This window comes from Acinonyx jubatus, chromosome D4, assembly GCF_027475565.1.
Source record: "Acinonyx jubatus isolate Ajub_Pintada_27869175 chromosome D4, VMU_Ajub_asm_v1.0, whole genome shotgun sequence".
NCBI classification, from domain to species: domain Eukaryota; kingdom Metazoa; phylum Chordata; class Mammalia; order Carnivora; family Felidae; genus Acinonyx; species Acinonyx jubatus.
This window is the reverse complement of record NC_069391.1, coordinates 51,061,881-51,083,580: the sequence shown is the minus strand read 5'-3', so window position 1 is coordinate 51,083,580 and position 21,700 is coordinate 51,061,881. Positions and strand designations below refer to the sequence as shown.

At 38.6% G+C, this 21,700-nt stretch overlaps 1 protein-coding gene across 1 annotated transcript in view; it reads left to right on the top strand.

The window, feature by feature from the left end:
- The window catches only part of SH3GL2 (SH3 domain containing GRB2 like 2, endophilin A1), a 212,740-nt gene that overhangs the window by 150,715 nt on the left and 40,325 nt on the right, over nt 1–21,700 (top strand). The window contains exons 2-3 of the mRNA XM_027047229.2: nt 6,476–6,544; nt 16,120–16,192. Of these exons, the coding sequence (XP_026903030.1) occupies nt 6,476–6,544; nt 16,120–16,192 (142 nt within the window). The remainder of the gene's footprint in view (nt 1–6,475; nt 6,545–16,119; nt 16,193–21,700) is intronic.

The window sequence follows — 21,700 nt, the reverse complement described above, 5'->3', positions numbered from 1 at the left end:
ACTTCCAAAACATCATGGCATTTAAGCATTCCAATTTAATGACAACTGAGAAAAACTAGTGTGAAACTTATATTCCATGAAGTGAATCCACTCTGCCTTTCAAACATGGGAATACCACCATCTGGAAAAACAAGATCTACTTGTGTTTAGCCAAATAATCAAGAAAGTACTGCTGTAATTTTGACTCTCCTGTTTCCTTCTGAATATTTGGTATGTCATCAAGTATAATTTTTATTTTTTGGTACCTTATTAATGAATGATGATTAAAGAACTTTCATGAGTATGGGCTTCTTTTATTTATTACCATAGGTGATGCCTTTCTACAAGTACTGGGAATACAGTACAGTGTCCCACAGGTGTAGTTATCATAACTTCTTGAAGAACTTGCACATTCATAATGTGCTTTAATGGATTTACATTAAACTTAGTTTTTTTTAGCCAAATATAAAAAACAACTTAAAATTTTGCCTGTCATATGAGTAAGATCATGTTAGGACATAATAAACCCGTATTTTAATAATGATTATTGATAGTTTATAATGTGCTCTTTATATGTACATTCTAATTTAATTCTTTAAAAAAAAAAACACCCAGTGTTGAATGGTGTTGTTTTTCATTTCTTAGGAGAAGAAATTGAGGCATTAAGAAGTTATGCATCTTCTTTTATATACAACCATTTGGTGTCATTGTCAAGGTCAAATTCATGTCTCAATTCTAAATCCATTTCTAAAATCTTAATTCAAGTGGCTCTCATTGACTTCCTTGTCAATGAGATTTCATTATACATATAAATAATTTTGTTGATCTACAGTGCAGATGGGCAGGATAGTGTATGAGTTCTACTTTTTGCTCTGAACAAACTAGCTGTGATTAACTTATGGAATGTCAAAGTAATTCTGTTTTAATATGAATAAATACATAGTGCAGCACATCATAAAATTATTTTTGATTTTGTAAAAAACATTTGGGAAAAGTATTATATTACTTTCTCTCATGTGAGGGGATACACACACACACACACACACACACACACACACACACGAACATGTTGGCCTGTGTGTGTATTTATACACACATATGTGTATATGCATATAGACTAAAATACATACATATTTAGAATCAGGATTAACGGGAAGAATATATATTATTAATACTAATTATCATTGTTCCAAAAGTAATTTGGCAGGTGAATGTAGAATGGTTACAATTAGAAGAGAATTTTCTTTAACCTTGGCTATAAATAAACTATCCTTAATAATTAAATTTTCTAATTTTTTGCCTGTTACTGGTAGAGAAAAAGATATTGCACTTAGAGGGAGATTAAACTCTGAGAAAGGAGGTACAGAACCAGTGCTAACTCATAGTTTAGGGTCTTCCTTTAATTAACGTACAATTTTTGACCTTAGGATAATTCATTGAGATCATTTTTTCCACTGGTAATTGAATGTCTACTTTGCAAGCACTGTGTTAGGTACCACAGTCTCAAACATTTTTAGACAAAGAAGCAGGAGATATGATTCCTGCCTTTAGCATCTTAAAATTCAGATGAGCAAAGATCTTCAGCAATTTTATTAATGAAGTGGCTAGTTCCAGGTAGTCCAACAGATGATATGCTTTATTAAGAATGCATATTAAGTCTAATAACTTCCTGCTAGGGTGGGCAGTCAAGATGACAGAGAAGGTGAAATCTGGGTGAGCATTTTGAATAGTTGGTAGGATTTAAAAAATAGAAAAAGGAAATAGGTCCATGTACAAGGCAGAGGGAATAAACACAGTGCATTTGGTGGATTGTAAAGAAACCTGGCTTTGTATGATGTAAAATAACAGAACTGAACAAAAACAGAGAAGTAGGAAGTAAATCACTTTGCAGGTGTATGTGGTATGAATGAATTTGGTATTAAGTCTGATGAATTTCACTGATGTGATTTTTCAAGGAGATCACCGTAAAGGCAGTCAGAAACATGGGAGTTGAGTCATCAGTGTTTAGTAAATGAAACACAATGCAGGGAAGAATCAGAGCTGTAACTAGAGGGGGTGTCTTCTTCCCAGAGGTTACAGTTAGTATGGAGGAGGATGAGTCATTGTTGGAAAGCAGTGCAGCGTCCTCTGGGCTGTGAACAGTGGTCATTTATTTAAGCTGTCTCTTACTACTGGTTCCCTTTGACATTTTTCTTATTTGGTACATGGAGAAAAAATAGCATGAGACAACACTACTGCAGGCTCAGAATTAAGACTTTTAATTTAAAATGTGAGTTGACTATATTCTTTTTCTTTTTTTGGAAAGTTGTGCCTTTTGAAATACCATCCTGAGTGAGGTGATAAGTCTTATTTGCCTCACTGTATGCTTTCTCTTGTCAACCTAACATTAATATTTACAAAAAGACATTGTAGTTCAGTTCCACAGATCTTAGCTGAGTACCTGTTATGAGGAATACAATGCAGAGTAAGATAGAGGAAGGTGAAATTGCTGTTTTGATTGAAACACAGAGTATATGTAGAGTGTAATAGATAAGATGAGAAGTGTAAGCTCTCAATGTAGTTAAGTGGGTACAGTTGAGAGTTTTGAATAGAGGAGTTGTTGTTTGATGTTTTTGTTTTGTTTTGGGTAGCATAGGGGAGTATATTGGCTTATTTGTACTGTTTTGTTTGATTCAAATACCTTTTGCTGATGTTCATTTAAATTTAAAAACAATTTTTTTAATGTTTATTTTTGAGAGAGAGAGAGCTGGGGAAGGACAGAGAGAGAGAAACACAGAATCTGAAGCAGGCCTCAGGCTCCCAGCTGTCAGCACAGAGCCCAATGTGGAGCTTGACCTCATGAACCCTGAGATCATGACCTGAGCCAAAGTCCAAAGCTTAACTGACTGAGCCATCTAGGTGCCCCAAAGTTCATTTAAATTTAAATAGGTGATCAATTTCTCAAGGGCTAGCATATTAGCCAAATTACATTAAACAGTATCCAAAAATATTCAATACTATGAATTCTTAGTTTTTAGGGACCACCTCACTGGAAAATAGTAGGGCGAAATTATTCTTAAGTATATGGTATTAGGTAAGGAAAACAAAATTCATTGTTGGCCAGATAAGATCAGGGAGCCTATATTCCTCACCTTGACTCATTCATAAGAAGACAGAAGTTTTAGTAATGATATTTAAAGATCAGGAGGGGAAAATATTTGCTATACTGCTAAGAAATGAGTCAGTGTTATTTAAGCCCACTGTTTAATTCAATGCCTTGATATATTTAGATCCTTTGTGACTTGAAAAGAAGATAGCCCCAAGAACAATGTAGATGTCATTTTGAATATTGCCTTCTCCAAGAATCTAATTAGATAAGAAATTTTTATATCAGCCAACCAATCAGACCAGTACCAGAATCTAACTGCTAGCCTCATTTAGTATGTTTGGTGAACTGTTTCTCTCAGAGCAGTTCAAAATCAGCTTTTGTAGAGAAGAGAAAGAGCTTAATATCTCTCAATCCAACTTTCTCTCTATCTCTTCCTCCCATACCTGCACTCACACCCACACCCACACTAAGTATTTTAAACCAAATATTTAAAGCCAATGGACTGATGAGTTGTCCTTGGTGTGAGTCATAGGACTAGTTCTAAATTATTAATGGCCATTGTAATTCCATTTGGTATTCTGTTTGATAGTGAGTCAGCTATTGTGATGCCAACTTGTTTTTAGATGCAAAAAGGGGGGAAATTAACATCATTCTCAGATGAGCAATATGGGATTGAATGTGATATAGGCCTTGTGCTTTTGATAAGGGCCGTATTTTATTCCCCAGAGATGATCAGAATGTGATTAACCCAGGATTACCAGGATTTGCTAATGTTACCATAAATGGAGACATTTTTGGCTATTTTTTTGGTGACAGTTTTGTAAATAAAAATTAAATGTCTCCTTCACAGGTCATAGGAGGATCTGTTTTTGACCCAAATGGGATGTTGGGATATAGTGAGTTCCTTGACATTGGAGAAAGGTAGAACTGAGAGTTGGTTGAGGGCTATGCAGTATATATTTTTTGATTTTGTAGGAGTTTGACTAGAGTTTCCCAGCCCAAATTTAACTGAAAACTATGTAATTCAAGAATAATAAGACACAAGAGGGGCTAAATGTGAGCTAAAACTGTCATCTCTGAACAAAGTGAAAGGGAGTAAACCTATAAAAATCACAGTAAAAATTTGTTTGCTGATAGAAAAAATTTGATTATTAATAACCTGTCAGGCCCTTCTATTTCCTGATTTTCTATAACTTAATTCCAAACATTCAGGTCAAGTCACTGGCACTTGGGTCCCACTAGAAAGTTCTAAACTGAATTCTGGGACCTCCCTACCCCCATTTCTGGTTTGTTAAAAATCTTTAAGAAAGCAGGCAAAGAAGTTGACTTCTTTCCCAGATCACAGGCTTTTGATTAGGTGGTGTTGATGCTAGGCAAATCCTAGATCTGTATGGACTACTGAAATAATTGATAACTAGCATCGTTTAGGACACAGGTTAAGTGAGGGTTGATGTCAAGGACCCAGGGTTAAGGCAGTGAATCTAATGGAACTTCAGGCAGGGAAGGCCAGCACCATGGACAGCTCCCCCAAACTAGGCTGGGGATGCAAAGGAGTCTATGGTTTAGCTTGGAAAAAATGCATTCAGGTCCTTGTTCCACTTCTTCCTAGCTAACAGTCTGTACCATGGATAGGAAATTTAACTTATGCAACCCTCAGTTTTCTCATCTGTGACATGGGAATAATATGTGATCTACATAGTTCTTGTGATGCCCATATTAGATGACAAATTGCAAGTGAAAGTAGGTGTCAGCTATACAAATGAAAGATACTAATATTGTTTTTATTAACCTTACACTTTTAATAATTGACCTTTATTTACCTACGGTTGTATTATGTTAATGAAAATTGCTGGATTCTTCTCAAGATTTCACACTACAGTTAAAAAACAAAACAACAACAAAAAAAAAAACAACTGGGGAAACCAGGATACTATAAGCAGGTATATACTTCATCGGTGAGAGAAGGGAACTAGAATTTACCATCTGTCTTGTAGGTTCAGACATAGGTTCTTATACTTGATACACTATTTAATTTTCATAACAACTCTGTGTACCTAGCAAAGAGTAGAGGAGTCTGTCCATGCCATGGCCATTCATCACAACACATTCCTTCTGTTACTTATGCTGGGGTGAAATGGGTGGCATCTGGTATGCAGGTCCTGAGTGGTGGTAGAATTTGTACTTTCAGTTTCTCCAATACTAGTCTCTTCTAGAGGTTTTCCTGATAGCAGAAAGCAGGAGTGAAGGAGAGAGAGACAGAGACAGAGAGAGAGAGAGATAAAAAGAAAGGAATACACTAAAGCTCCCAGCAAGGGGATATCGGGGCTTCCGTTGCCAGGAGACAGAGCTATATATCCAAGGACTCCTTTAGAAGGAGATGAACCAAACTTACAAGATGACCCAGGTTGTTACTGAGATTGTTGTAGGTCTGGCCTTGGTGGTGGCCTTTTCTGCAGAGACCTTCAATCCAGCAGTTATTAAAGAAAATAAAAATTCATACTTCAGTATCTGTGTGTGATAACTTTAATACAGTGACATCTTTGTAAAAAGCATCTAACTACCTTTATAATTAGAATATTTTAAGAGCAACAGAAGTCTCGAGTCATTAGCACTTAATATTCCTGCCTTTGATGAAACTAAGGTATTTTTCTTGTGACCCATTCATAAATTTTTATTAGATTTAATTTAAATCTTTATTTCAGAACAAAATAGGATATTTAACTTTTTAATAAACATGAATTCTACATATGGAAAATGACCATTTGCATAAATTAATGACTATAAAATGTATAATAATGGGAATTGATTGGGTAGCAAAGAAATACCCTTAACTTCTTTCTGTATGGTTTATCTCATGTTTATAAGGATATAGACAGCTACAGGAAGCTTTATAAGATTAGTATTCAAGCCCTTTCATCTGAAGATCAGCTGGGCTGATTTTTTTTTCTTACCAGTTTGATAGATGCTTGTGATTATCTGTTCAATAGCCCATGGAGAAATAGATGGAAGAAGTAGCAATTTTCTACCTAGGTAGCATTTTAGATCCATTATCAGAGGGAAATGATAATTGTATGATGCTGTTGTCCCTCAGAACTTTCAAAAGGCAAATGTTAGTGATTAGGTAGTTATATAATGATGTATATAATAAAGAACACTGGGGTTGAAAGCAGAAGAAATAAGTTCAAATTCTTGTTTCAATACCTACTGGGTGCCTGATCTTTGGCAAATTGTTTAAACCTTCTGAGCCACAGTTTCCTCCTATGAAAATAGGACTGTCCCCCATGTCAGAGAATGGCTGTAGGAAAAATAATAGTAGATGATGTTTGTGAAAGTGCTTGAAACTGTTAACACACATTTTGAAAAGAAACTTTATTTATAATAATTCTCCTTTTTGCTTGTTTTCTTTAGAAAGTGAGTGAGAAGGTTGGAGGAGCTGAAGGAACCAAGCTGGACGATGACTTCAAAGAGATGGAGCGGGTAAGTCTTGACCCTTAGAGCTCCCTTTGACATAAAATTGTCTAGCATACTGAGAGGGGAAGGGCTCTTCTCTGGTACCTGAAAATGCATCTTGTTATTGTAAAATATACTCTCCTTTTAGTGTATATTTTAAAACAGAAGACGCAAAGTATTCTCTCTTCCCTTTGTACTGAGAACAAAGCTTCAGCAAAGGTGGAATGTCATAATGTACTTTCTTGGTGGATTTTATCATTAATTTTCCAAATAGGACAACGTGAAGTTGTGCTTGAATGGGGGGTGGAGTGTGAAAAAAATAGGGGAAGGTGGAAAATGGTGTCCTGAGTGTCTGGGAGAGTTTGAGTCACTGCCTGGCCTTGGTGGACCTCTGGGCAGGGCCATGTGGTGGCAGCAGGTGTGGTGGACAGTATGCATGAAGGGACCTGTGGGCTTGGCCATGGTGCCCTTGAACTGCTTGACCCACAAGTCAGTTTATTGCTCTGAGTCTTATTTTTGTGTAAATGTAAAATGAGAATACTAATCCCTAGTTGGGGGACTTGTGTTAAGGATGAAAAATAAGGTAAATCATTTAGTGTTCTGCCTAAAAGATAGCTGATTCTCAGCAGGTGAGGGTGGAGGTGGCAAACAGAATAGCCCATTTCATTTCTCTTGTAACATCACCGTATTTTCTCTTTGAGACAGTTCATAGCAAGTGATAATCTAGGCTTATGGTGAAGAGTGTGTGTTGCATGTTGCAAAGAATTGTTTCTGGTGTTCAACTGATGGGTAAAAGATCTGGCAATACAAACCCTGTGCTTGGACAGAGAGGATGTCAAAAGCCTATAGTACCTGGAAAACTGCATTTTTACTTAGGTCACATCAGTTCCAGTAGGCTGCCTCAGTTTTGCCATTTGTGGTCTTTGTGTGAAGAGCCAAACGAAGAAAGTTGCTTAGGTGCTTTGTGCTTTGTCTTTTTCAGTTCTTTCTTTTGAGTTCATTGATGAGTTCAGCAAATTCTTATTTTGTGCTTCTATGAGCCAAGCATGTAGGATACAGCAATGAACAGAATGAGTACGAATTATTAGAAATTAATGTTTCTGTAAAAGAAACACCAAGTAAGAGAGAACAGGACCCATTTGAGTTCCTGGGGAAAAAAAAATGAGTTGCCAAGGGAGAGGGGTCTTATGAGATGAGATTGTGTAGTGTTAATGTAACTGATCATTCTGGCCGAGTTCTTGAGACAGATCTCACTGATAGCACAGGTACCCACTAGAAAGGAGATTTAATACAAGAGTCATGAGGCCCAACCAGAAGTCTGGGAGTCCAGCCTCTTACACCTAATACCTGATAGCTATTTGCCCCCACTGGGGCAATTAAAATCTGCATTGATCCTTATTTCTCATCTCTGGACAGTTCTCAGTACTGCCTGATGAACCAAAGCTAGAACTCTCTGGTGTTCATAGTTCTGGAAATGGTATTCTACCCCTTTGTTTTCTACAGCATCTGAGAACAGATACTGATACATTTGCCTAGAATGACTGGATTCCTCTATTCCCTGTAATATTGGGGTTCCTCACACCTCATAAGAAGCTGCCCTGTGGGTCTGTTAATTTGCACCAGCTTCTGTCTCCAGCCATTATTTCTTAATCTCCCCTTCCTTATCCTTTGATTCGTCCCTCTCCCCTCAGGAGAGAATTTATAACATCCTCCCTGGTCCCATATTGTTAATGACAGATTAGTCAGGCATTGAGGAATTCAGAACCAAGGAGTCAGAATTTGAGTTGAGCTTTCAGCGTCTGCCAGGACTAAAGATAATAAGCTAGGTAGCTCATTGACTAAGCTAAGACAAACTTTCCATTTTTTAAATGGAACTAAAAAGAACAGGAAATTTAGAGAAAAGAGTAGAATTTATCACTGAGCAACTAATTAAGCCTTTGAATCCATGCCCATCTTGCAAACTAATTGAAATGAAAGAAGATCTTGTAAGTATTTTCCTTCAGGCAAAGACTCAAAGGCATCTCTGGGCTCAAAGGTAAGGTTTATTTCTCCTATTTCCTAGAAAATAATTAGTTTCTGAAGCTTTTGTCTCAAAAAAGATATTTTTTGCTGATTATTTGAGGAACACACCTTTGGTTTTATATTTGGGTTTATCTCTAAGTAAATTGATAGATTTACATTTCAGAGCAGTGTGGAAGTTAATTTCATTTTACTACACATATTTGTTTGTTTTACCTATGGCTCTGTGCACATTTTACACTCTACCTATGCTCAATTTGCATTAAAGGTAAAGATTTCTGTGATAACTGGAAAGCACATGCCTTGGATTTGGAATCTCAAATCTTTTCTGTCCTGTTAATTTATTAATGACTCACAAAAATATTTTAGCTCGGTGTTCCCAAGCCTGCAGAAGAATCACCTGTCCACAGTCAGTTTTCTGATCATCAGGCATTTTGGGTACAGAGACCTTTGTTCAGATGCATTCTCAGAGGTGCAATTAGACAACAAAATGAAATAAATTAGAGGTTTGCATCAATCAGCACTAGTTGGAAAGAGAAGTGGGTATTCCTAGATGTTGTTTCTCTAATCAGCCACCCCAGCCACTCTCCTGCCAAGATGCAATAAAATCACACTTGGGTCTCTTAGCACTCATGGCTCCCAGAGCTGATTGGGTGGAACCCTGCAACTCTGTTGTCTCTGCAGGACCGCTGCCTATAGCCACTTCTTTCCTCCCCTTAAATACCTTGTCTAGAATTGTTTATGTTTTAGTTTAAAAAAATTTTTTTTCAACGGTTTTTATTTATTTTTGGGACAGAGAGAGACAGAGCATGAACGGGGGAGGGGCAGAGAGAGAGGGAGACACAGAATCGGAAACAGGCTCCAGGCTCTGAGCCATCAGCCCAGAGCCTGACGCGGGGCTCGAACTCACGGACCGCGAGATCGTGACCTGGCTGAAGTCGGACACTTAACCAACGGCGCCACCCAGGCGCCCCTATGTTTTAGTTTTAAATGGTATCTGTTGCTTACAAGATCTGTTAAATACAGACTAAAGTTCTTACTGTGGTATAGACATCTTGTAGATATGTTTATTGAGAAGCTGCAGATTTTTTGTCAAGAGGAAGTTCTAGAATTTGAGGATCTGTAATTCCTTCTTAAATCTCCATCTGTTGCTACAGTGATACTGTGGTTTCGTAGGTGTGTGTGCGTGCATGTGTGTGGTTATATTCATTAATTCATATGGTATATCCGTAAATGCGTCCTCCTTGTACAAAGTGTTGTGGTGGGCATCAGGAATACAAAGATGATTAAGGCACAGTTCTTGCCATCAAGGGACTTCCAGTTTTGATGGAAGAAATGTGGCTTACAGGACATGGTGCTTGGCACCCTGTGGAGATTCCCATGGAAGACCTAGCTCAGGTTGGTTAGATTGGTGGAAGCTTCCTAGAGCAGAGGGTGCCTGAGCTAAATGCTACAATTTTCTCTTGCCCTGATATAGGAGGAGTGTAGTGTCCCTTTTCGCAGCATGAAAAGTATCTTGGGAAATCTCTTTTCTTGAAACCAGAAGAGGTCATAATGGTTGGAAATGTGGTTGTATACCACTTCAGTGAGAATGGAATTCTTAAGGGCTGCCTCCAATTTTAAGACAAGCAGGATGTTGGAGAAGAATGGGAAGAAAGCCGTTCCATGTGAAAGTGTGAAAGAGTGGGTTGTTGGCAGAGTGGGATGTGGGGAAAAGTCAGAAATGAATGTCCATGGTCATCATCTTCATACACTTAATTAGTCATTGGGTGGAGGGGGGTTGTTACAGCTTTCTATCCAACTCCAAGTGGTAGAAATAGAATTAATGAGTAGGAACTGTGAAGAGATAGAGTCAGGCTCAATGTATGAAAGAACTTCTGGTTCTCAGAGCTGCTTAAAAAAAGGAAGCCATGGCTATAACTGAATTCCCCGTCATTGTCCATGTTTAAGCAGAGGCTAAAATCACCTTGTGAAGTGGTGTGAAGCACACTAGTCATCATCTCTTGAGTATTGTGGCAAGTAATTTGGAACTAATAATGTCACATTTAAATAATACCACTGGATTGAACTCTGGCGATTGATCTCAAATGAAGAAGGAAGGAGTAAAGTCTGGGCCAGCACACTCAGAGTAAAACATATGTGAGCACACCCTTTGGAGTCTGTCATGACTATGAATGTCTTTTTCATGGACATGGTGGTAAAACAGAAGGTGTGGATGACTGTACTAAGACCCTCACTCACTGGTATACTTGTAAGATGGGTAAGAGCCCCAGACAAGATGAGCTCTAAAAACAGCTTTCTGGTGATCCTGAAATTCAGGGAAGTCAAGGTTCTTCTCAGCTGTGTGTTTACAATATACTTCCATGCTGATACTCATTAAAGGTAATGCCTGTGAAGATTAGCAAAAAAATACGTTGGGGAAATCTCAGCCTAATGCCTTGTTTATTTTTGTTTTTCAACACACTATTAATCAGGCTTTCCAAATACCAGATAACTGCTAGAAAGCAGAGCAATTTGGGAACAGGTACATTAATTCTTCTGAGCCAGTAGGGAACTATTAAAACATCCTTATTGGGCCAGCCTGTATCTTACTGCCAGACAAACTTTCCCAGGGTACTGATTCCATTATGTCTCTGTGACTTGCTTAATTAGGTGTCTCATTCAGGGTTCTCATTAAGTGGGTACGTGTGCATTCTTAAAAGGTTCCTTTTCTTAACTTCAGTGATAGAAAAATTAAGATTTTCAAAAGATGTAGTGTTCATATGGCATGTAACTGTGAGTTACCCCATGTCCGAGTGGATGCTTAATTCATCTGTTTATTATTGATCACCAAACCTACACACTGTCCTGCTCCGTTTTAAGATCTTTTAATTTTTTTTCTTAAACTCTGCTCCTGCCTCCCTGTGACAGCATCTGGGATGATGGAGTATCTGACAGTATAAAGTCATATCTTTAATTCTTTTTTTGCCCCACAAAGAATGCTGTATAGTTCATGTGTGTTGCCAGCTAAGTTCAGGATGCAATGTCTACTTTTTCTCTAGTGGAAAAGGTAATATTCAGATGCCTCAGAACAAAATCATATTCTAGTCAATGTGGTGCCTTTTGGTTCTGTTGTGTCTTATCTCTAGAGGCTGGGGAAGCTGATGAAATGTTCAGCATCCATAGATTCACTGTGGCACACATTGGTGAAAATAGAACCTTAGCAAGGGATTGGCAGACTTCTTCTGTAAGCATATTAGGCTTTGTGGGTCAGAGAGCTTCTGTAGCCTCTGTTGAAACTTCTCATCTCCACTATTGAAGAGCAAAAGCAATTATTGATGGTGCCTAAAAGGAATGAGCATAGCTGTGTTCCAGTCAAATTTATTTAAAGACACTGAAATTTGAATTTCATGTCATTATTATGTGCAATGAAATGGTAGTCTCCTTTTGAATTTTCCCAATCATTTAAAAAAATAAAAACAGCTAGTGACCCAGATTTGGCCCACTGGCCATAGTTTGCCAACTCTTGCTTTTCTTGATGAAGAAAAATGTTATAGTGAGTACAGCAGGTTAAGAGAGCTATTTTTCTCCCTACCCAAAGTTGTAAATCACAAGACTAGATCGTGGAGGGAGAACCTTCTGATTCTAAAGTATGAGTGTTGCTAAAATCCTGGTATTGAGAATATTGAGGAAAAATGACCAGAAGAATATATGTCTATGCTTTTACCTTCAGAAAAAAACTTACATTGAGTTTTTATGTCCTGAAAACATGCCTATTTTTATACATATTTACAGTTTCACCTCTAAACAGCCTTCCCTAATGACTCCCTACCACCATCCAGACAAAGTTAGTTAAAGAAATGCTCAGGAGCTCACAGGAATGGAAGTTGTAATGTAGGATGCATCAAAACTTTTTTTCAGGTAATCGAAAAATTTGGGGGTTGAGGAAATCTTTAACTGTATAAGTTCAGAGCTAAACTGTTGTCCTCAAATGGGAATGAGCCCTTGAAAGGTATGATAAATTAAGTGGAAATCTTAGTACATATTAATGATATCGGGCCTATTAATAAGAGAATATGTGCTTGGACAAATCCAGTTTAAGTGTATATATATAGCTTCCTAGCAAGTACCTAATAAGTCATACTCAAGGTTCTCACAGAGTACTGACCCCTCAGCCTTTCTATGACCACCAAAACACAGCATCAGAAAGACTCTGAGACATTCTTAGCAATGACACAAATGGAAAGAAGCTAGAATTTGGTCAGCCTCCTACCTGCAGATGGCCATTAGTCTGTTTAGTTCCTCCGTCAGTCTTTCTTAGAAAATATCTGACCCATGACCTTTGAACTACTTTTCTTTCCGTCATAGCTATAATGGGTCTGTGACCTCAGATAGTTTATTTCCGTTCTCCGAGTTCAGACTTGCACGTTTAAAACATCAAGGCTTTGGATTAGATGCTCTTGTAGTCTCTGTTCTTTATCAAGTGACATCTGTCAGAGTAAAATCAAGAGCAAGAGCTAGTGAATGAATTTGCTGATAAGCTGTTCTCTGAGATATTTCTTGTGAACGCTGTATATAAGTAAAGATATTGGATGAAGTTGTTTTCAGAAGTGGATTTCAAGTGAATTTTGTTTTATGATCTGATCAAATGGGTTTGGCTAGAGCTTGTTTTATGGTGATATATAGCTTAGGTAACTAAAAGTGTTGAAGGAATCTGCCTTGTTGGGCAGAAAAAGTCTATAACGATCTCAGGGTGGTATGGACTCCTTCGTGGAAGTTCCCTGTCAAACCACAGGGAACACTGGATAGTTTTTATTCCTACTTCCCTTTCTTTGAAGATTGATTTCCACACTGGGAACCAAACTTAATACTCGAATATTGGCATCGCTGTTCTGTGTCTCCCCTGAGACCACTGGCATTTGCCAAGCTAGTGGCTCTATTAATAGAGCCTGAGTAGTTGAGCTGTGTATTTAAAGAGCCCAGAAGGGAAAGGGGGTCCCATACCCCAAATCAGAACCATTTTCACACCTTCCTTGCTGACCACTCTGTGGACCACTCCAAATACGCACTTCTGGTATCCAGCCTCTGTAGAGAAGCCTGTGTAACTCAGGGCTTGTAGCCAAATAGCTCAGTGTGGGAGAGCCTCCCTTTTGCAGATGCCCAGGGTAGAATAGTTCTTGTGAATGAAGTTTCCACAGACTTTGACGACTTAAAAAAAACAACAACACCAAAAAACCCCCCAGAAGATGGGATGGCAGGTGTTTCCCTCCTGCTCCTGTGTTGTTGGCCACTACTAGATAGATCCCCAGCCCCATCTGGGGGATGTTATAAAGAGGCTTGCAGCTCTGACTTCATTTGGGAGATGTTTCTGTTCCTTGCCCTTCTGTGGGAAGCTTATTCTTGCAAAAAGTTACAGTGTGGTACTTAAGAACACTATCTCTAGAGCCATAGTTGGGTAAGTTTGTTAACCTCTCTGTATCTATTTCACAGGGCTTCTTAGAATTAAATTGTAAAGGTATTTAAAATTCTTAGAATGATTTCTGACAAGTAGAAAATACTTTATGATGATGCTGGGCATAATTATGATTGAGGGCAGATATGGGGGAAAGTTAGAAGTGGTTAGCATCCTAGTAGCAGATGACTTCAGAATATCAAATGGTCAGTTCCTCTGGTTCACTCTCTTAGACACCTTGAACTTTAGAATTGTTTCCTCCCATCATAGCCACACAGGATCTTTGGATACACATTTGACATCCAATTCCCTTATCCCTATCATGTAGTCTTTAGGAGATCTGCGTTTTCCTCCTGTCATGAATGTAACCTGGACTTTTAGCATGTTTGTTGTGCACACAACCCTTAATTCACGTCCATGACATCGAGTAAATAGTGGTTGATTGGTATTCTGCTAATACTGCCAGTACTTCCACATTTGGCCATGCAAGTCCTGTACTGCACAACTCCAGGGAACCCCTGCCTGCTATAGTACTAAACACTACTTGGTACATGGTCAAACTTAAGGCATATTCCTAACTCAAGTCAACCAGAAGGACATGGTACATGTCCTATGAGACAGGCATCTCTTAAATAGGAGTGCTTCTTGAGGTAATTTTATCCCATGATAACCCCACAAGAAAAGTGTTTTCCTCTGTTAATCACAATAATAGGAAACTCCTTACACACACAACAATATGACTGCCATAGGATAGGAAATTATTAAGTATTGAAAAACCAAACTGAAAGATAAAATCTTCTGATGGTTTATGGTTTGGTTTCTGAAAGATACTTAACCCATCCATAAAAGGCTGATTTTATATGCAGTTGTATAGTATGTTACTCAAAAATTTCTTGGAATTGACAGAGGAGCTCTTGAACTCCAGTTAAAACATAACAGTAAAATCCCCATGGGCTTAATTGATATTTGCAATTCTACCATCAAAAATTTCTTTCACTCCTATCTATATCATTTATCCCACACACGTACCTTGGATAGGAGGATGCATTTGTTTTTGTCAGTAATGTACCCTGTAGAGTGAGTGAGTGGACCACCCATGTTGATAAGGAAAGCATTTTATTGGGAAACGTGGAGTGGATCCACACAGACTCTTCATGTAGGGAGGAGGGCCCAACAGAGAGAGGACATGCTGACCTGCTGAATGCAAATGCTGACCATTCAAAATTTTGCAGATAGAGACTGTAGGATTGGGATTTTTATTTGGAATGAAACAAAAATTCAAGGATTGATTAGAAGTGTTTGCTCAAAAGTTTTATATACTTAGGATATCCTCAGAAGTTAAATAAAAATGTTCTATCTCGTACTTGAATAAACAGAGTTGATACTGCATTTTTCTTTCTTTCAGCCCCCAAACCTGTCACCATGCCTGGCCTACTGTAGACATCCTATAAATGCCTCTGGAACAAAATATGATTCATGATCTCCACCTTTTCTTTTTCTTTCTTTCTTTCTTTTTTTTTTACCTTTGTAACTTTTATTTACATTTATTTTATGCTGAATTGATTATTGGGCCATATGTGTTTGTTTCTTTAGTTTTTTTCCCTGAGCTGTGTGTGTGTGTGTGTGTGTGTGTGTGTGTACACACCTGTGCACATGCAACGTCCTCTTCTGGTTTAGGAATAGTTTGCTCTTTTTAGTAAGAGTTATTTCACTGCAGCAGAGTGAGCTCATGTAGGAGTTAATCTGACTATGAGCTTTATAAAGTGAATATAAAGATTTTAACCTCTTGATTTGCATGATTTTTGGGGGGTTTCTGGGTCAAGTTAAGAGTAGACCATTTTCAGAGATTACCTCAGGCCACTTAGGGGAAGAGGAAGCCATCTCCACCTTATTTTGCCAGAAGATAGTGAAGTATATTTTGAAACAAATTTTAGGAAATTCCAGGTTCCTCTTTGAATAAACAGGGTTTCCACATCTTGATGGAGCTGAGCTGAATGCAAAGCCATTCTTCCTACTGGAGCATCTCCAGCCCCTCACTGTCCACTGCAGGACTGGTTCTGTTGCTGCACCGGTTGTAGATCTACTCAAGCAAGAGCTAAGGTGCTAAAGTGAATAATTCTTGTGACTTAGAATATTTATTTTCTTATTTCAGAAAGTGGATGTCACCAGCAGGGCTGTGATGGAAATAATGACTAAAACAATTGAATACCTTCAACCCAATCCAGGTAAGGGACCACTTTATATATTCAGGGTATCCCTCCAGGTAACTTGTAGTTTCTCTTTAATAGACATTTAAGTTTGGTGTGCTTCTACTTTCTCAGCCCACCTTTCTGGAGGGCTTGGTATATGGCACTTTGAGGAGGGAGGACTTTTTAAGGCTCACACTGAGGTAACTGAAGGAGTCTGTCATATTTTATCTGACTCTAGGATATTTAGCAAATGGTATAGCATGGACAGCTTGGAAGCCACATCATGTCAGGGTAGCCACAAGCTGTTAGTAACCAAACTTTAATTTGCAAGGGATGGTAAGAAAAAAACGGGATAATTTTAAGATATGATACAGCTATTCCTATAAGGTGTGAAAGAGTAAAAAATTTTTGTGAAATACAGAGGGTTTCTTTCATACAGCATCACTAAAGTTTTTGGAGGGTTGTTCCTAATTCCAGTTCTTCTCCCAGTACATTGCAGGTCAGCATTTGTTTCTGCTAACTTGTTACACTCTCAGAGAAGCAAGTTTTAATAGAGATAATGGATCTACCCCTTGAAAAGAGAACCAGGCAGAACTGGGCAGTGTCTATAGGCACAAGGTATAACAAAGCAAAACAGCCACTGTCATCGACCTCCTCACTACTCTTCCTGACATCAGTTCCTAACTTAGAACTGATAGAAGCTTGAAGCAAGGCTGGATGTATTTATGTGAAAAGTATGAATATTTAGAAAACTGCTGCTTTCTTTTGGGACTAGTTTCTTTGGGAGTTTCAGGCTGGGAGACCAGTGTATTTGGTGGTCCTAGGGAAGATGGTCTAGATACTGTGTCAGCCCTAGTGTGTTTGGATACAGAGCATTGGTGGGCAAGAGATGAAAAAAGGAGGTGTGGGGTAAGAGTGGGCAAGTGCAATAGTAAGTGCTGACCATCTCTACTGCCTCCTGCTGCTGACTGAGCTCTCATTCAACCTTTATTTACCTGTGACAGCACAGCTGCTGTTTCAAAAGATGAACACATTCTTGATTTTTTTTTCTTCTTAAAATACATCAGAGATGGGAATATATACGGAAGGAAAATACAGAAGGAAATACAGTATCCTGTAGGGTCGAGGAATTTAACTGATTGCGAACCAAATGGTTAGCAAATAAGGCAAAGAATAGCAAAAAATGAAGTTTCTAAGTTTTACCAAAGCCTTCTTTATGACCATTATATTGTGCAGAGATGCAAGGATCTCTCAGATGTTCATTTATGCCAGAGTATTGCTGTCACAACCGTGACAGGTCAGGATCTGAAGAGAGCTAGCTCCTCCACCTGCCTCACCATAAGGGATCAGTGCATAAGGGCAAGAAGTTTGAGTCTTCATCTTGGCACAGAACTTTTGAAGTACTCTCTGATCTCCTGGGATTTACACATGACTTGTGCTGGTAACTCAGTGTGGGGCTAAGATAATGATAGGGTAAGGGAAGGAGAATATACTGTTTATTGCGCATTAATGCATTTGTAAGACAGTGCTAATTATTTACACTGTGTCAACTCTACAAGTAACCATTTTTTTTTCTGATTGTAAAAATAAAGCACAGGTGAACAATTCATAGTTATGGAAAAGAGACTAAAAATCCATTGTAACATAAATCTGTAGTGTAAGCCCATCAGTGTTCCTGAGTATAATGGAACTCTGTTGTAGGTGGGTACAGTGTGTTGAATGGTATGCACCCTCAAAATTCAAGGCCACCCAGAATCTCAGAATATAAGCCTGTTCGAAAATAGGGTCTTTTCATATGTTACTTAGTGATCTTGAGGTGAACTCATTCTGGAGTCAGAGTGGGCCCTACATAAAATGACTCGTGTCTTTATAAGAAGAGAAAACACAGAGACATGGGAAAGAAAGCCATTGTGGAGACCGAGATTGGAGTGGTGTGGCCACAAACCAAGGAATTCCAGGAGCTACCAGAAGGTGGAAGAGGCAAGGAAAGGATTCTCCCAGAGAGCCTGGGAGGTGTCCCGCAGACCCCTTGATTTCAGGCTTCTGGCCTCTTGAACCGTGAGAGAGTCAATTCAGTGTGTTGACTCACACAGTGTGTGGCAAGTTGTTATGCTAGCCATAGAAAACTAATACAGTAGGCTAGCCTTATTTTCTGCAGGAAAAAACAAGGGCCCAAGAATTTAAGAAACTTTACCAAAGTCGCACACTTAGAAGAGGATGGAGGCAGAATTGGAACCCAGGTCAGAGTGAGTACAATAGAAATTCAGAAAGGAGGCAAATTATGGGATTGAGACTCATTTTAATAAAGAAGATTACAGGAGGAAGTAATGGGAAAGATAAGGATTTTTAAAAATGACATTTTTAGTAAAATGTTGAATGTGCTGATGAACTGTCAACATGTTTTATGGCCATTTGAAATTTGAATAGACATTTGGCACCAAGAAGAACAATGAAGGCCATCACCAGAAAATCCCAGTTTGGTTTTAGAAAAGGAGTTATTGGGATGCCTGGGTGGCTCAGTCAAATAAGCATCCAACTCTTGATTTCTGCTCAGATCATGAGCTCATGGTTCAGGAGTTTAAGCCTCTGTTCAGGCTCTATGCTGACAGTGTGGAACCTGCTTGGGATTCTGTGTCCCCCCCCCCCCACACCGCCCCTAACCCCACTAACTTGTGTGCTTGCTCGCTCTCTCGCTCTCTCTCAAAAATAAACTTAAAAAAAAAAAAGCAGTTATATATGGGCAGGCCACAGAAGTGTCACCCAGAGGAGTTGAGAACAAAACACAATTTCATATAGTTATTCTATAGAATTTAGACAATCTGTATTTAATTGTTCTATGATAGATATGATTTACTTCCTCCCTGAATCTCTCACCCTAAGAGCAGACACTTGGCCGAAGCACTTTTGAAAAGTACATTAGTTCGCTATTCAAGTGTCCTTGACAAAGGTATGTAGTAGTCTAGCAAACACACAGGCACCCAGTCATTAGGTACAGAAGAGTAGAGAGAATATTCTCAACTCATATAGTTTGGTAAATACTTTGACCACTCAGCCTCTCAATGATCCTAGGAGCTGGGTCAACCAATATGTATCACTAGAGGCTGGTCCTGAATAAGCAAGATCGAGCTTGGGTCAGGGCAGAGACTGATGACAACCAACAGATTTACATGGACAGGCTGGTAGATTCAGTGGAAATTCATGCTTTGAAGGTACTTTGAGAATATCTTCCATCAGATTAATATTCTGAGATATGTTCTGGCTTTCAGATCTTGTGGGTTGTGGAGCATGCACATCTTTAATATTTGTAAAACCCAGTTCGTATTGAAATGATGACCAAAGAGAGTTTGATTAATTTTCATGAATCTATTAATTTGCTCTACACTGTGTTTACCCATTTCTGGAGTGAGATTTTTAAAAGGTACTTGCGATCACATAATTACTTTGCATAAAACCCTTCAATGGGTTTTCATTGCTTTTAGGACTAAGTTTAAAATTTCTAATTTGACTTAAAGGTCCCTCCCTGCATGGTCAGTTGGCCCTTTCCCCTCCATCTTGCAGGTAAATAGTACCCTCAGATCCAGGATAAAGGTCATTTAAAAGCCTTCTTTGACCCCTGGACTAGTTAGGTTCCCTTGTCAACTTCCCTGTCACGATTCCAGCTGCTTTTCCCTGGTGGCACATGCCATACTTACTATAGACGTGTGTGATGTGTGTACTTTTGTTTGTCTTCCTCTGTAAGGGCAGGACTGTGCCTGTCTTATCTCCACATCCCCAGCCCCCAGCTCAGTTCCAGACAGCAGTGGCACTAGGGTATTTGAACAAATAAATTATGAAACACAGTTGACAGTCATTGGCTAATGTGATAAAACTGCTGTAATATAAAGAGAAGGAAAAGCTCTTCCTTTTCCCTCAACCATCGGCTCTACCTGTGTTACTAACACTTAGCAGATGCATTTATTTTTATGCAAAGGCCAACTTTAGATGCATTAGGGGTAGAAACAGGACCAAGATTGGGCCCCTGCCCTCTGATACTTCACAGCCTAATAGCATAAGATACATACACCCTGAGGAGAGCAGTCTAGAGGGCTTCACAGATAATTCCTTCTGGAAATCCCAGCTAACTGATGCAGTTAGGAAGGGTGAAAGGGGTCATAGGTCTGCAGGTCTTCCTGCAGTGTTTTACCACGGATTGTGAAATATTCTGAAAGGAACAGCGTAAACCAATACAAATTTGCGAGGCTGCTTAGGTAAGAAATAATTCGAACATGAAAAGCACTGCAGCAGTTGTGAGCCCTTATATTCTTATGGCATCTAAGAGCAAAATCATTGGAGAATACAGATCAGTTTTCCTATATGAGTAGTCTAATGCCTTGTGGAGAAAAAAGTACTAAATCAGCATTGTCAAAAAGAAATAAGATGCAAGCCACATGTGCAATTCTGAATTTTCTAGTAGCCACGTTAAATAACCCAACATACCCAAAATTTAACAAATATTTAAACTATTGACAAATTTTATATTTTTTTGTTCTTGTGCTAAGTTTTGAAATTCGGTGTATATTTCATATGTACAACACATCTCAGTTTGGACTAGTTACATTTCAAATGATCAATAGCCTCATGTGGCCAGTGGTTCCCATAATGGACAACTCTAGATAATTTACCATTCAAGCTATTTATTCTGTTTTGATGTATGTTTGATATTTAGCTCCTTGGCTTATGTACATTGGTGGTTATGTTTTCAATAAGAGAAATGGACTCTGGATTTGAGACCAGGATATCTTTAATTTTTTTTAACCTTCTGCAAATGTGTTACGTGGCACTATACTGCAGATCTTCCCCTGAAATAGAATGAGAGACACGGCCAGATTTGGCTGTGTTTCCTTCCCAGCCTTAGCTTAGTGATGGTGATAGAGGCTTTTTCAGTTTGCACTAAGAAGTTGTTCTGACCCTGAGAAGTTGCATAATCCTATGCAAACTTCCAAGATGCATAGATAAAAAGCAGTTTGAACATGAAGAACACTGTGCACAGTCAAGGTTTGGTTCTCTACAGAAATGCGCTTCCCTTGAAGGACTACATGGTTTAGCTTTCTCCAGCATGCCTCACATTGGGGTGTTAAATCGGGGTCATTTGGTGTCTATTCAGAATTTTTTAGTAATAATTTTAAATCTCATTTGAGGAATATTGCCTGTGGAAGTAAAAGTTAGCTATATTAATTTCAAATATCTCATTAATTCCTGGAAAGATATTACACCAAGACTGTTACACTTCTTTCCCACAGGCTCCTTCCAAAGATGAAAACACACTGATCATAAGATATTTGGTGACAGTGGGACTGAAAATCAATACATATATTGTTTGACATCTATGTATTCAAATTTGTGGCTCCACAACATACTGAAATTGCTGTGCTTCTTGGAGAGCAGGTCCTGAGTTGTATTCATCTTGTTTTGCAGGGCTCTTAGCATTGTGCCTGGTTCATTGTTTGCCCTCAATATGTCTTCCGATTAGACGCACAAATAAATGTATCTATTTTTATCTTAAAG